Source organism: Bombina bombina, unplaced genomic scaffold, assembly GCF_027579735.1.
Source record: "Bombina bombina isolate aBomBom1 unplaced genomic scaffold, aBomBom1.pri scaffold_1269, whole genome shotgun sequence".
Classification (NCBI taxonomy): domain Eukaryota; kingdom Metazoa; phylum Chordata; class Amphibia; order Anura; family Bombinatoridae; genus Bombina; species Bombina bombina.
In genome coordinates this window covers 62,501-75,890 of record NW_026512949.1, presented here as the reverse complement: position 1 = coordinate 75,890, position 13,390 = coordinate 62,501, and the positions used below count along the sequence as shown (strand labels likewise).

Genomic DNA, 13,390 nt, shown 5'->3' with positions numbered 1-13,390 from the left:
CATTGTGATTCTCCTTATCTGATTTTTCATTCAGACAAGGTAGTTCTGCGTACTAAACCTGGGTTCTTACCTAAGGTGGTCACTAACAGGAATATCAATCAAGAGATTGTTGTTCCATCTTTGTGTCCTAATCCTTCTTCAAAGAAGGAACGTCTTCTACACAATCTAGATGTAGTCCGTGCCCTGAAATTTTATTTACAGGCAACTAAAGATTTTCGACAAACGTCTTCCCTGTTTGTCGTTTATTCTGGTCAGAGGAGAGGTCAAAAAGCTTCTGCTACCTCTCTCTCTTTTTGGCTTCGTAGCATAATACGTTTAGCTTATGAGACTGCTGGACAGCAGCCTCCTGAAAGAATTACAGCTCATTCTACTAGAGCTGTGGCTTCCACTTGGGCCTTTAAAAATGAGGCTTCTGTTGAACAGATTTGCAAGGCTGCAACTTGGTCTTCTCTTCATACTTTTTCCAAATTTTACAAATTTGACACTTTTGCTTCTTCGGAGGCTGTTTTTGGGAGAAAGGTTCTTCAGGCAGTGGTTCCTTCCGTATAAAGATCCTGCCTGTCCCTCCCATCATCCGTGTACTTTAGCTTTGGTATTGGTATCCCAGAAGTAATGATGACCTGTGGACTGACCACACTTAACAGGAGAAAACATAATTTATGCTTACCTGATAAATTCCTTTCTCCTGTAGTGTGGTCAGTCCACGGCCCGCCCTGTTTTTTATGGCAGGTCTAAATTTTTAAATTATACTCCAGTCACCACTGCACCCTTTAGCTTCTCCTTTCTCGTTGGTTCTCGGTCGAATGACTGGGTGTGACGTAGAGGGGAGGAGCTATATAGCAGCTCTGCTGGGTGATCCTCTTGCACTTCCTGTTGGGGAGGAGTTAATATCCCAGAAGTAATGATGACCCGTGGACTGACCACACTACAGGAGAAAGGAATTTATCAGGTAAGCATAAATTATGTTTTTTATGTCTTCAATCAAAAGTTTGTTATTTTAAACGGCACCGGAGTGTGTTGTTTTTTCTCAGGCAGCATTTGAAGAAGAATCTGCCTGAGTTTTTCTGTATGATCTTAGCGGACGTAACTAAGATCCATTTTGCTGTTCTCGGCCATTCTGAGGAGTGAGGTAACTTCAGAACAGGGGACAGCGGGCAGGTTCACCTGCAAAGAGGTATGTTGCAGTATATTATTTTCTAAGGAATGGAATTGACTGAGAAAATACTGCTAATACCGATATAATGTAAGTACAGCCTTAAATGCAGTAGTAGCAACTGGTATCAGGCTGATATATATATGTATGTTTACACTTTAGTATTTCTGGGGAATGGCACTTCACTGGGTAAATACTGTATGCATATAACTTTTAGCCTAATCTGCATGAGTGACTAGCAGCAGGCTTTTTAATGACATTTCATAAATTAGATGTTAAACGTTTGCTGGCATGTTAAATCGTTTAATTATCTGAGGTACTTGGTGAAAAATAATTTGGGCTTTATTTTCCACATGGCTGTCGTTGTTTTTTGGGTTAAAACAGTTTACTGAGCTCCCCTCACTGTTGTATGTGTGTGGGAGGGGCTTATTTTGGCGCTTTTGCTACGCATCAGAAATTCAGTCACAGTCTGCCTTCTTCTCCCTGTATGATCCGGGACATCTCTACTGAGCTCAGGGGTCTTCTAATCTAGTTTTGAGGGAGGTAATCACTCACAGCAGACCTGTGAGACTGTGCTTTGACTGTGATAAAAACGCTTATATTTTCAATTGTTACTCGTTTTTCTGATATTAAGGGTTAATCATCCATTGCTAGTGAATGCAATCCTTTGCTAACTTAGTGTTTTTTCTGTGAAAATTTGGGTTTATAACTAATCCGGTTCATTGTTATTCAACTGTGACAGTTTTTGTGTGCTTCTTAAAGGCACAGTAACGTTTTATATTGCTTGCAAATTATTTGAAAAGTATTTTCCAAGCTTGCTAGTCTTATTGCTAGTTTGTTTTAACATGTCTGACACAGAGGAATCTCTTTGTGCAATATGTTCAAAAGCCAATGTGGAGCCCAATAGAAGTTTGTGTACTAATTGTATTGATGCTTCTTTAAATAATAATCAATCTGTACATTTTAAGAAAATTTCACCAGACAACAAGGGGAAAGTTATGCCGTCTAACTCTCCTCACGTGTCAGTACCTGCATCTCCCGCTCAGGAGGTGCGTGATATTGCGACGCCAAGTACATCAGGGCGGCCATTACAAATCACTTTACAAGACATGGCTAATGCTATGACTGAAGTTTTATCTAAATTGCCAGAACTTAGAGGTAAACGCGACCACTCTGGGGTGAGAACAGAGTACGCTGATAATGTTAGAGCCATGTCTGATACTGCGTCACAAGTTGCAGAGCATGAAGACGGAGAGCTTCATTCTGTAGGTGACGGATCTGATCCAAATAGACTGGATTCAGACATTTCAAATTTTAAATTTAAGCTTGAGAACCTCCGTGTACTATTAGGGGAGGTATTAGCGGCTCTGAATGATTGTAACACGGTTGCAATCCCAGAGAAATTATGTAGGCTGGATAGATACTATGCAGTACCGGCGTGTACTGACGTCTTTCCTATACCTAAGAGGCTTACAGAGATTATTACCAAGGAGTGGGATAGGCCCGGTGTACCCTTTTCCCCCCCTCCTATATTTAGAAAAATGTTTCCAATAGACGCCACCACACGGGACTTATGGCAGACGGTCCCTAAGGTGGAGGGAGCAGTTTCTACTCTGGCTAAGCGTACCACTATCCCGGTGGAGGATAGCTGTGCCTTTTCAGATCCAATGGATAAAAAGTTAGAGGGTTACCTTAAGAAAATGTTTACTCAACAAGGTTTTATATTACAACCACTCGCATGCATTGCGCCTGTCACGGCTGCGGCGGCATTCTGGTTTGAGTCTCTGGAAGAGACCCTTGAAACAGCTCCATTGGATGAGATTACAAACAAGCTTAAAGCCCTTAAGCTAGCTAATTCATTTATTTCTGATGCCGTAGTACATCTAACTAAGCTTACGGCTAAGAATTCCGGATTCGCCATTCAGGCGCGCAGAGCGCTGTGGCTAAAATCCTGGTCAGCCGATGTGACTTCTAAATCTAAATTGCTTAACATACCTTTCAAGGGGCAGACATTATTCGGGCCCGGTTTGAAAGAAATTATCGCTGACATTACTGGAGGTAAGGGCCATGCCCTGCCTCAAGACAGAGCCAAACCAAGTGCTAGACAGTCTAATTTTCGTGCCTTTCGGAACTTTAAGGCAGGAGCAGCATCAACTTCCTCCGCTCCAAAACAGGAAGGAACTGTTGCTCGTTTCAGACAGGGCTGGAAACCTAACCAGACCTGGAACAAGGGCAAGCAGGCCAGAAAACCTGCTGCCGCCCCTAAGACAGCATGAAGTGAGGGCCCCCGATCCGGCAACGGATCTAGTAGGGGGCAGACTTTCTCTCTTCGCCCAGGCTTGGGCAAGAGATGTCCAGGATCCCTGGGCGTTAGAGATCATATCCCAGGGATATCTTCTGGACTTCAAAGCTTCTCCTCCCAAAGGGAGATTTCATCTTTCAAGGTTGTCAACAAACCAGGCAAAGAAAGAGGCGTTTCTACGCTGTGTTCAAGATCTTTTGTTAATGGGAGTGATCCACCCGGTTCCGCGGTCGGAACACGGACAAGGGTTTTACTCAAATCTGTTTGTGGTTCCCAAGAAAGAGGGAACCTTCAGACCAATCTTGGATTTAAAGATCCTAAACAAATTCCTAAGAGTTCCATCGTTCAAGATGGAAACTATTCGTACAATCTTACCCATGATCCAAAAGGGTCAGTACATGACCACAGTGGATCTAAAGGATGCGTACCTTCACATACCGATTCACAAGGATCATTACCGGTACCTAAGGTTTGCCTTCCTAGACAGGCATTATCAGTTCGTAGCTCTTCCCTTCGGGTTAGCTACGGCTCCAAGAATCTTTACAAAGGTTCTGGGCGCTCTTCTGGCGGTACTAAGACCGCGAGGAATTGCGGTAGCTCCGTACCTAGACGACATTCTGATACAAGCGTCAAATTTCCAAACTGCCAAGTCTCATACAGAGTTAGTTCTGGCATTTCTAAGGTCGCATGGGTGGAAGGTGAACATAGAAAAGAGTTCTCTATTGCCACTCACAAGAGTTCCCTTCTTGGGGACTCTTATAGATTCTGTAGAAATGAAAATTTACCTGACAGAGGACAGGTTAACAAAACTCCTAAATGCTTGTCGTGCCCTTCATTCCATTCAACACCCGTCAGTGGCTCAATGCATGGAGGTAATCGGCTTAATGGTAGCGGCAATGGACATAGTACCTTTTGCACGCCTGCATCTCAGACCGCTGCAATTGTGCATGCTAAGTCAATGGAATGGGGATTACTCAGATTTGTCCCCTATGCTGAATCTGGATCAAGAGACCAGAGATTCTCTTCTATGGTGGTTTTTTTCGGCCACATCTGTCCAGGGGGATGCCCTTCAGCAGGCCAGACTGGACAATTGTAACAGACGCCAGCCTACTAGGTTGGGGCGCTGTCTGGAATTCCCTGAAGGCTCAGGGATCATGGACTCAGGAGGAAAGTCTCCTTCCAATAAACATCCTGGAATTGAGAGCAGTTCTCAATGCCCTTCTGACTTGGCCTCAGTTAGAAACCTGGAGGTTCATCAGGTTTCAGTCGGACAATATCACAACTGTGGCTTACATCAACCATCAGGGAGGGACAAGGAGTTCCCTAGCGATGATGGAAGTTTCAAAGATAATTCGCTGGGCAGAGTCTCACTCTTGCCACCTGTCAGCGATCCACATCCCAGGCGTGGAGAACTGGGAGGCGGATTTCCTAAGTTGCCAGACTTTTCACCCGGGGGAGTGGGAACTTCATCCGGAGGTCTTTGCCCAAATACTTCAACGTTGGGGCAAACCAGATGTGGATCTCATGGCATCTCGACAGAACGCCAAGCTTCCTTGTTACGGGTCCAGATCCAGGGACCCGGGAGCGGTCCTGATAGATGCTCTGACAGCACCCTGGACCTTCAAGATGGCTTATGTGTTTCCACCCTTCCCGATACTTCCTCGATTGATTGCCAGGATCAAACAGGAGAAAGCATCGGTGATTCTAATAGCACCTGCGTGGCCACGCAGGACCTGGTATGCAGATCTAGTGGACATGTCATCCTATCCACCTTGGTCGCTGCCTCTGAGACAGGATCTTCTAATTCAGGGTCCTTTCAAACATCAAAATCTAATTTCTCTGAAGCTGACTGCATGGAGATTGAACGCTTGATTTTATCAAAGCGTGGATTTTCGGAGTCAGTAATTGATACCTTAATACAGGCTAGGAAACCTGTTATCAGGAAGATTTACCATAAGATATGGCGTAAATATGTACACTGGTGCGAATCCAAGAGTTACTCATGGAGTAAGGTTAGGATTCCTAGGATATTGGCTTTTCTACAAGAAGGCTTAGAAAAGGGTTTATCTGCAAGTTCTTTAAAGGGACAGATCTCAGCTCTGTCCATCCTTTTACACAAACGTCTGTCAGAAGTTCCAGACGTTCAGGCTTTTTGTCAGGCTTTGGCCAGAATTAAGCCTGTGTTTAAGACTGTTGCTCCACCGTGGAGCTTAAATTTAGTTCTTAACGTTTTACAGGGTGTTCCGTTTGAACCACTTCATTCCATTGATATCAAACTGTTATCTTGGAAAGTTCTGTTCTTAATGGCTATTGCCTCGGCTCGTAGAGTCTCTGAGTTATCGGCCTTACATTGTGATTCTCCTTATCTGATTTTTCATTCAGACAAGGTAGTTCTGCGTACTAAACCTGGGTTCTTACCTAAGGTAGTCACTAACAAGAATATCAATCAAGAGATTGTTGTTCCATCATTGTGCCCTAACCCTTCTTCAAAGAAGGAAAGACTTCTGCACAATCTAGACGTAGTCCGTGCCTTGAAATTTTATTTACAGGCAACTAAAGATTTTCGCCAAACATCTTCCCTGTTTGTAGTTTATTCTGGACAAAGGAGAGGTCAAAAAGCATCCACTACCTCTCTCTCCTTTTGGCTTCGTAGCATAATACGTTTAGCCTATGAGACTGCTGGACAGCAGCCTCCTGAAAGAATTACAGCTCATTCTACGAGAGCTGTGGCTTCCACGTGGGCCTTTAAGAATGAGACCTCTGTTGAACAGATTTGCAAGGCTGCAACTTGGTCTTCTCTTCATACTTTTTCCAAATTTTACAAATTTGACACTTTTGCTTCTTCGGAGGCTGTTTTTGGGAGAAAGGTTCTTCAGGCAGTGGTTCCTTCCGTATAAAGAGCCTGCCTGTCCCTCCCGTCATCCGTGTACTTCTAGCTTTGGTATTGGTATCCCATAAGTAATGGATGACCCGTGGACTGACTACACTTAACAGGAGAAAACATAATTTATGCTTACCTGATAAATTCCTTTCTCCTGTAGTGTAGTCAGTCCACGGCCCGCCCTGTTTTTATGGCAGGTCTAAAATTAAATTAAACTCCAGTCACCACTGCACCCTATAGTTTCTCCTTTCTCGTTTGGTTTCGGTCGAATGACTGGGTGTGACGTAGAGGGGAGGAGCTATATAGCAGCTCTGCTTGGGTGATCCTCTTGCACTTCCTGTTGGGGAGGAGTTAATATCCCATAAGTAATGGATGACCCGTGGACTGACTACACTACAGGAGAAAGGAATTTATCAGGTAAGCATAAATTATGTTTTTTATGGTTATTTTCATGAAGTGAATATCCTAATGATTTACCATTATTTCTATGAAATTCAATTATAAATCCTTTAAAATCTGTACCCATTGTATGTCTTTCAGGATTACTTTTCGGCAGCAAAGATGATTTACAGACCATTAATAAGTGGCATGTAGACAATGAGAGTCAGATAGTGATTATGGAGTTTGATAGTGTAAAAAGTCAGATGGATGGGGAATCAAAAGATGGTGAAAATGAGGAGGGAAGTGCTGTCAAAGAGAACATTGCTTCAACAAAAGACAGAGAATCCACACAGTCGAATAAAAAAAGTTATATTTGCAAGTCATGTGACAAGATATTTCTGTTTCGCTGCCGCCTAGAGGTTCACATGAAGCGATGTCGAATGGCAAAGAAAAATCCTTTAGAATGTAAGGATTGTAATGAGGTGCAAGCCTCTAAAAAAGAACTAGACCAACATCGAGAAGAAGTGCATGGTTGTGTGATTTCTCCACGTTCTCATAAAATGAAAAGGCGCCATTTTGTTACATGTGACATTTGTGGTAAAGAATTTGCTCATCCCTCAGGTAATTTTTAAAATGTTTGTTGTATTTATTTATTTCTTTTTTTTTTTCTTAAAGTCTAAAACTTAATTCTCCTATATTGTTGTAATGTTTGTGGTTCCCTGAGACTGAAGTGAAATCATTGTGCATATGCCAGAATTTTCTCTATAGGGAGAGAGTCTCTGTAGCACGTTGACACTTCTGATATGGCTTTCTTTTGCCAAAAGGGCATTACTGATTGAAACTGGAATTTTCATGTGAAAAGCTGGATACAAGGAGTGTTCTATTTAAGAGAAAAAATGGGGACCCCTCATTCAAATTATGTTTCTACTGTATTAAACGATTTATTTTGCTTTGTTAAAGAGACATAAAAGCCAAAAAAAATTCATGATTTAGAAAGAGCATGCAATTTTATACAATTTACTTATATTATTTAATTTTTCTTTGTTCTTTTGGTATCTTTGTTTGAAAAGCAGTAACATATGCTCAGGAGTGTGCACGTGTCTGAAGCACTAGATGGCAGCACTATTTCCTGCTATATAGTGCTCCAGACCTCTACTTTGGTAATTCTTCCACAAAGAATACCATGGGAACAAAGCAAAATTGAGAATAGATCTTAATTGGAAACTTATTTTAAAATGGTATGCGCTGTCTGAATCACAAAAGAACATTTTTGGATTTCATATCCCTTTTAAAGTTGTATTTATTTTTTTTAGCTAGGTCTCTATTTTCTGAAATGAGTCTTGTTTATATATACATTGTGGTGACATTGCTGGGTGGATTAATTTTGTATATAAAATATTGGCTTGTGCTTACAAAAAGCATATTGTTTTATATTTACTTAACAATAATAGGACTATAATCCTGAACATCTTATTGTGTTGTGACAATACATATAGCAAACCTCTTGATGTTGGTTAACCCCTTAATGACCACAGCACTTTTCCATTTTCTGTCCGTTTGGGACCAAGGCTATTTTTACATTTCTGCGGTGTTTGTGTTTAGCTGTAATTTTACTGTTACTCATTTACTGTACCCATGCATATTATATACCGTTTTTCTCGCCATTAAATGGGCTTTCTAAAGATACCATTATTTTCATCATATCTTATAATTTACCATAAAAAAAATTATAAAATATGAGGAAAAAATGAAAAAAAAACGCAGTTTTTCTAACTTTGACCCCCAAAATCTGTTACATATCTACAACCACCAAAAAACACCCATGCTAAATAGTTTCCAAATTTTGTCCTGAGTTTAGAAATACCCAATGTTTACATGTTCTTTGCTTTTTTTGCAAGTTATAGGGCAATAAATACAAGTAGCACTTTGCTATTTCCAAACCACTTTTTTTCAAAATTAGCGCTAGTTACATTGGAACCCTGATATCTGTCTGGAATCCCTGAATATCCCTTGACATGTAGATATTTTTTTTTAGAAGACATCCCAAAGTATTGATCTAGGCCCATTTTGGTATATTTCATGCCACCATTTCACTACAAAATGCGATCAAATAAAAAAAAAATGTTTAGTTTTTCACAAATGTTTTCACAAACTTTAGGTTTCTCATTGAAATTATTTACAAACAACTTGTGCAATTATGGCATACATGGTTGTAAATGTTTCTCTGGGATCCCCTTTGTTCAAAATTAGCAGACATATATGGCTTTGGCATCGCTTTTTGGTATTTAGAAGGCTGCTAAATGCCGCTGCGCACCACACGTGTATTATGCCCAGCAGTGAAGGGGTTAATTAGGGAGCATGTAGGGAGCTTGTAGTTTTAATTTTAGCTTTAGTGTAGTAGACAACCCAAAGTATTGATCTAGGCCCATTTTGGTATATTTCATGCTACCATTTCACCGCCAAATGCGAACAAATAAAAATAAAACGTACAATTTTCCCAATTTTAGGTTTCTCACTAAAATTATTTACAAACCGCTTGTGCAATTATGGCATAAATGGTTGTAAAAGCTTCTCTGGGATCCCCTTTGTTCAGAAATAGCAGACATATATGGCTTTGCTTTTTGGTAATTAGAAGGCAGCTAAATGCTGCTGCGCACCATACGTGTATAATGCCCAGCAGTGAAGGGGTTAATTAGGGAGCTTGCAGGGAGCTTGCAGGGTTAATTTTAGCTTTAGTGTAGGTATCAACCTCCCACATGACACATCACACCCCAGATCCCTCCCAAACAGCTCTCTTCCCTCCCCCACCCCACAATTGTCCCCGCCATCTTAAGTACTGGCAGTAAGTCTGCCAGTACTAAAATAAGAGGTTTTTTTGGTTTTTTTTTTTTTTTTTAAATAATAATTCTGTTCTGTAGTATCCTCCCTTAGCCCCCAACCTCCCTGATCCCCCCCAAACTGCTCTCTAACCCCCCCTCTCTCTGCCTTATTGCGCCATATTGGGTACTGGCAGCTGTCTGCCAGTGCCCAGTTTGAAATCAAATATGTTTTTTTTTTATTTATTTTTTAAAAAATACTATTTTCTGTAGTGTAGCTGCCCTCCCTCAACCCCCAACCCCCCAACCCCTGCCAGATCGCTCAAAAATTTTTAAATGCCCACCCTCACTCCCACCGAGTAAAACCTTGTGCTCCCACCGAGTACCATTATTGTTCCATAGTGTAGGGTTCCCACCCGCGCGCGCCCCCGCTCCCGTGCGCGCTCTCCCGTGCACGCGCGCGCACCCGCACTCGATCCCGCCCCCCTTCCCACCGATGGTCGCCCACCCGCCTCCCTGGGTAAGCTCCCACCCACCAACGAACATGGCCATCAATGGCCGATGCAGAGAGGGCCACAGGGTGGCTCTCTCTGCATCGGACGGCTAAAAAATGTTATAGCAGGATGCCTCAATATCGAGGCATCACTGCTATAACATGAAAGCAGTTGGAAGTGATCAGGATCGCTTCCACTGCTTTCAAAGACCAACGACGTATGGGGTACGTCCTTGGTCGTTAACTGCATTTTTTTGCAGGACGTAACCCATATGTCGTTGGTCGTTAAGGGGTTAATTTGTCTCTCACTCTGGTTAGTGGAAGGTATATTACTAAAGAAGGTCTTGTGTGGCTGCATCCCTTCATAACTAGATGTGCATATATTTGGAATTCAGCATTTGTTTTTCAAACGAATGCAGAATATGGCTGCGGGCAGCGACATTCTGCTATTTTCAGATCAATAAACAGGTAGAAATCTGATTATCCAAGCTATGTGGAACCGGAAGAGATTTGGATTTCGGAATATGATTGTGACTTACTGGGCAGGGGTAAAATGGTAATTTTTTTTATTATGTTAATTTAAAAAATATATATATGAATGAAGAAGTCTGGATTTCAAAATTTGAAATTTGAATTCTGGATTTGGGGATTTGTACCTGTAATGTTAAAGTACAACACACACATCTATGCAAATCCAAATGTCTGTATTCCGAATTTATTCACATGCATATTCATAACACCACCTCTGTCTATAAACTTTTGTATTCAAATAGTTTTTTTTTGTTTTTTTTTCTGTTCAAGAGCAATGAGGATTCTGGGTTGTGTCTTTATTACTAGTTAGCATTGCTATAATTTGACTTAGTTTAGCATGCATTAACATACTTAGGTGTGTTTGATTGCTTATGGTTTATGCTATATTTACTATATTTGTCTGAACCCAGTTACATCTGAAGGATAAATCTTTGAGGTTCTGAAAGCTTATGGAATATTTCATTGATTTAATAACACCTCTTGATTAATAAATGTGATAGTCAATTTAAAGTTATCACAATCTACTAAAATGAATACTATCCTGGGGTCAGTAAATAACATTTTCTTGTTCATACTCAAGCAGAAACAAATTCACTTCACAAGCTGAATGATACATTGAGGTGCTTTAATGGGACAGTCAAGTCAAAATGAAACTTTCAAGATTCATATAGGGCAATTAAAAAACAAAAACAAAAAAAAACCTTTCCATTTTACTTTTAAAATTAACTTTGCTTTGTTTTTTTGTTATTCTCTGTTGAAAGTTAAACATAGATAGGCTCATATGCAAATTTATTTTAAAGGGGCAAAAAAATCACACACACACACACACACACATATATATATATATATATATATATATATATACAATATTTTTGGCCAAGAATATTTACCTATTTTTGCCCACCCTATCCAATACTTACCTGAACAGGAATTAAGCACGCTGCCGTTTATAACCATATTACCTGCCTTCATTCCTAGTTCTCAGTCTGAAAGCACCACTTGGGGGGGAGACAAATGAAATACAGGTGCCCAGTACAGGCACCCGTTGTGGGAAATTGAAAAAATACTACTTGTCAATATATAGAAAAGAAAAAAAAAAACCATTCAAAATAATTAACAATTCTTTACTATTCTTACTGTTACATTTTATGTTTGATTTTAAAGATGTTTATTCTCCCTTTAACTTTTAGATTTTATTTCTTTTAAATAATTAAAAATCAAATGCTAAAAAGCTGGAGAATTCCTTGTTTAACAACAAATTCTACATTTTATAATATATTTAGTAAACAAGGTATGATTTTTATTTGTGCTTTTGTTCACCAGGATTGCAGTATCACAAGAGGACAGAGCATTTTGACGAAAAACCATTTTCATGCAATGAATGTGGGGCCAAGTTTGCTGCCAACTCCACACTTAAGAATCATCAGCGTCTTCACACAGGAGAACGGCCTTTTGTGTGCAAGCACTGCCATATGACTTTTACTCAGGCTGCTGCCCTCTCATACCATACAAAGAAGAAGCACTCTGAAGGTATAACTTGACCTCCATTCAATGCTTATTATTTATAGAACAGTTCAAGAAGCACAGATATACAGTGAACATCTAATGTATGGTATATGAGGTCATTAATTAGAGATTTATCAAAATACCAGTGTGCAATTCACATTTTTATCTTGTAACTATGTCATTTCTTTTTAGGAAAGATGTATGTCTGCCAATATTGCGATGCTGTCTTTGCACAGTCAATTGAACTAACTAGGCACGTGCGGACTCACACAGGAGACAAGCCATATGTCTGTAGAGAATGTGGGAAAGGATTTAGTCAGGCCAATGGTCTGTCAATTCATTTACGAACATTTCATAGTAAGTAATATTATGAGTTCCTAGACTTGTTTTATCATGCCAACAGCTGTTCCCTAAAATGTAAAGGGAGATGATGGTCATTTTTCATTCACAACATATATGAATTGTAAGGGTAACAGGAAGTTCAGCAGTATAAAATATGCTAAACCAATAATAAAAGACCTCTGGTATATGGCATTTTTTCCATTATTAAAAAAAAAGCTTTATAATTAACTGAAAGGGATATGAAACCCAAAAATGTTTTTTTTTTTTATGATTCAGACATAAAATGCAATTTTAAAGTATCTGAAGCACTACGTGGTAGGAAACTGCTGCCATATAGTGCTCCAGACATGAGCAGGCTCCTGAGCTTATGTCCCTGCTTTTCAACAAAAGAAGTAAATTAGAAAGTTGTTAAAAATGGCTTGCTCTATCTGAATCATGAAAGATTTTTTTGGGGGGGGTTTATGTCCCTTTAAAACGTGACCAAAATAGTAGATAAGTGGTCACAAGGTAACAATATTTTTGATAAACTATTTTAAGAAGGTTAGTAAAATGGTTGTAGACTGTATATTATAAAAGATCATTCTGCTACCTTCTACTTGTCACCCTCCTCTTCCTGATAACTGTGGTTCTGCCTTTTTGAAGTTACAGGCAAGGAGGTTTGGTATTTTACTCATGGAGAATGAGGAACTTTGATTTCTAGTACAGAATACTCGCTAATGCAAGAATCCACTTTTGCAAGACTACTGCCTAGGGAAATGCATTTTTACCCCTGCACTGAGTTGAGAAACCTCTTCAAACTGGTTTGAGGGGTTCAACCTACCCCTGGAGCAGTGCTTTTTATGGTTTAGATGTGAAGAAATGTATTTGTTTATATCTGTACATTATTGTTTTATGTACTTAATGTGCCTAATATTTATACCTTTTTTGTTTTTTTATTTTAATATAATTAAAAATGATGTAAAAATATTTTTAATTAATTAGTCCT

The 13,390-nt window shown here is 39.9% G+C and overlaps 1 protein-coding gene across 1 annotated transcript in view; it reads left to right on the top strand.

Moving 5' to 3' along the window:
- Positions 1-6,876: 6,876 nt before the first annotated feature.
- LOC128644615 (zinc finger and BTB domain-containing protein 40) overlaps positions 6,877-13,390 on the top strand; it is a gene marked incomplete at its 5' end in the record, with an annotated part of 33,427 nt that continues 26,913 nt past the window's right edge. The window contains 3 exons of the mRNA XM_053697161.1: positions 6,877-7,338; positions 11,881-12,087; positions 12,256-12,420. Coding sequence (XP_053553136.1) covers positions 6,877-7,338; positions 11,881-12,087; positions 12,256-12,420 — 834 coding nt within the window. The remainder of the gene's footprint in view (positions 7,339-11,880; positions 12,088-12,255; positions 12,421-13,390) is intronic.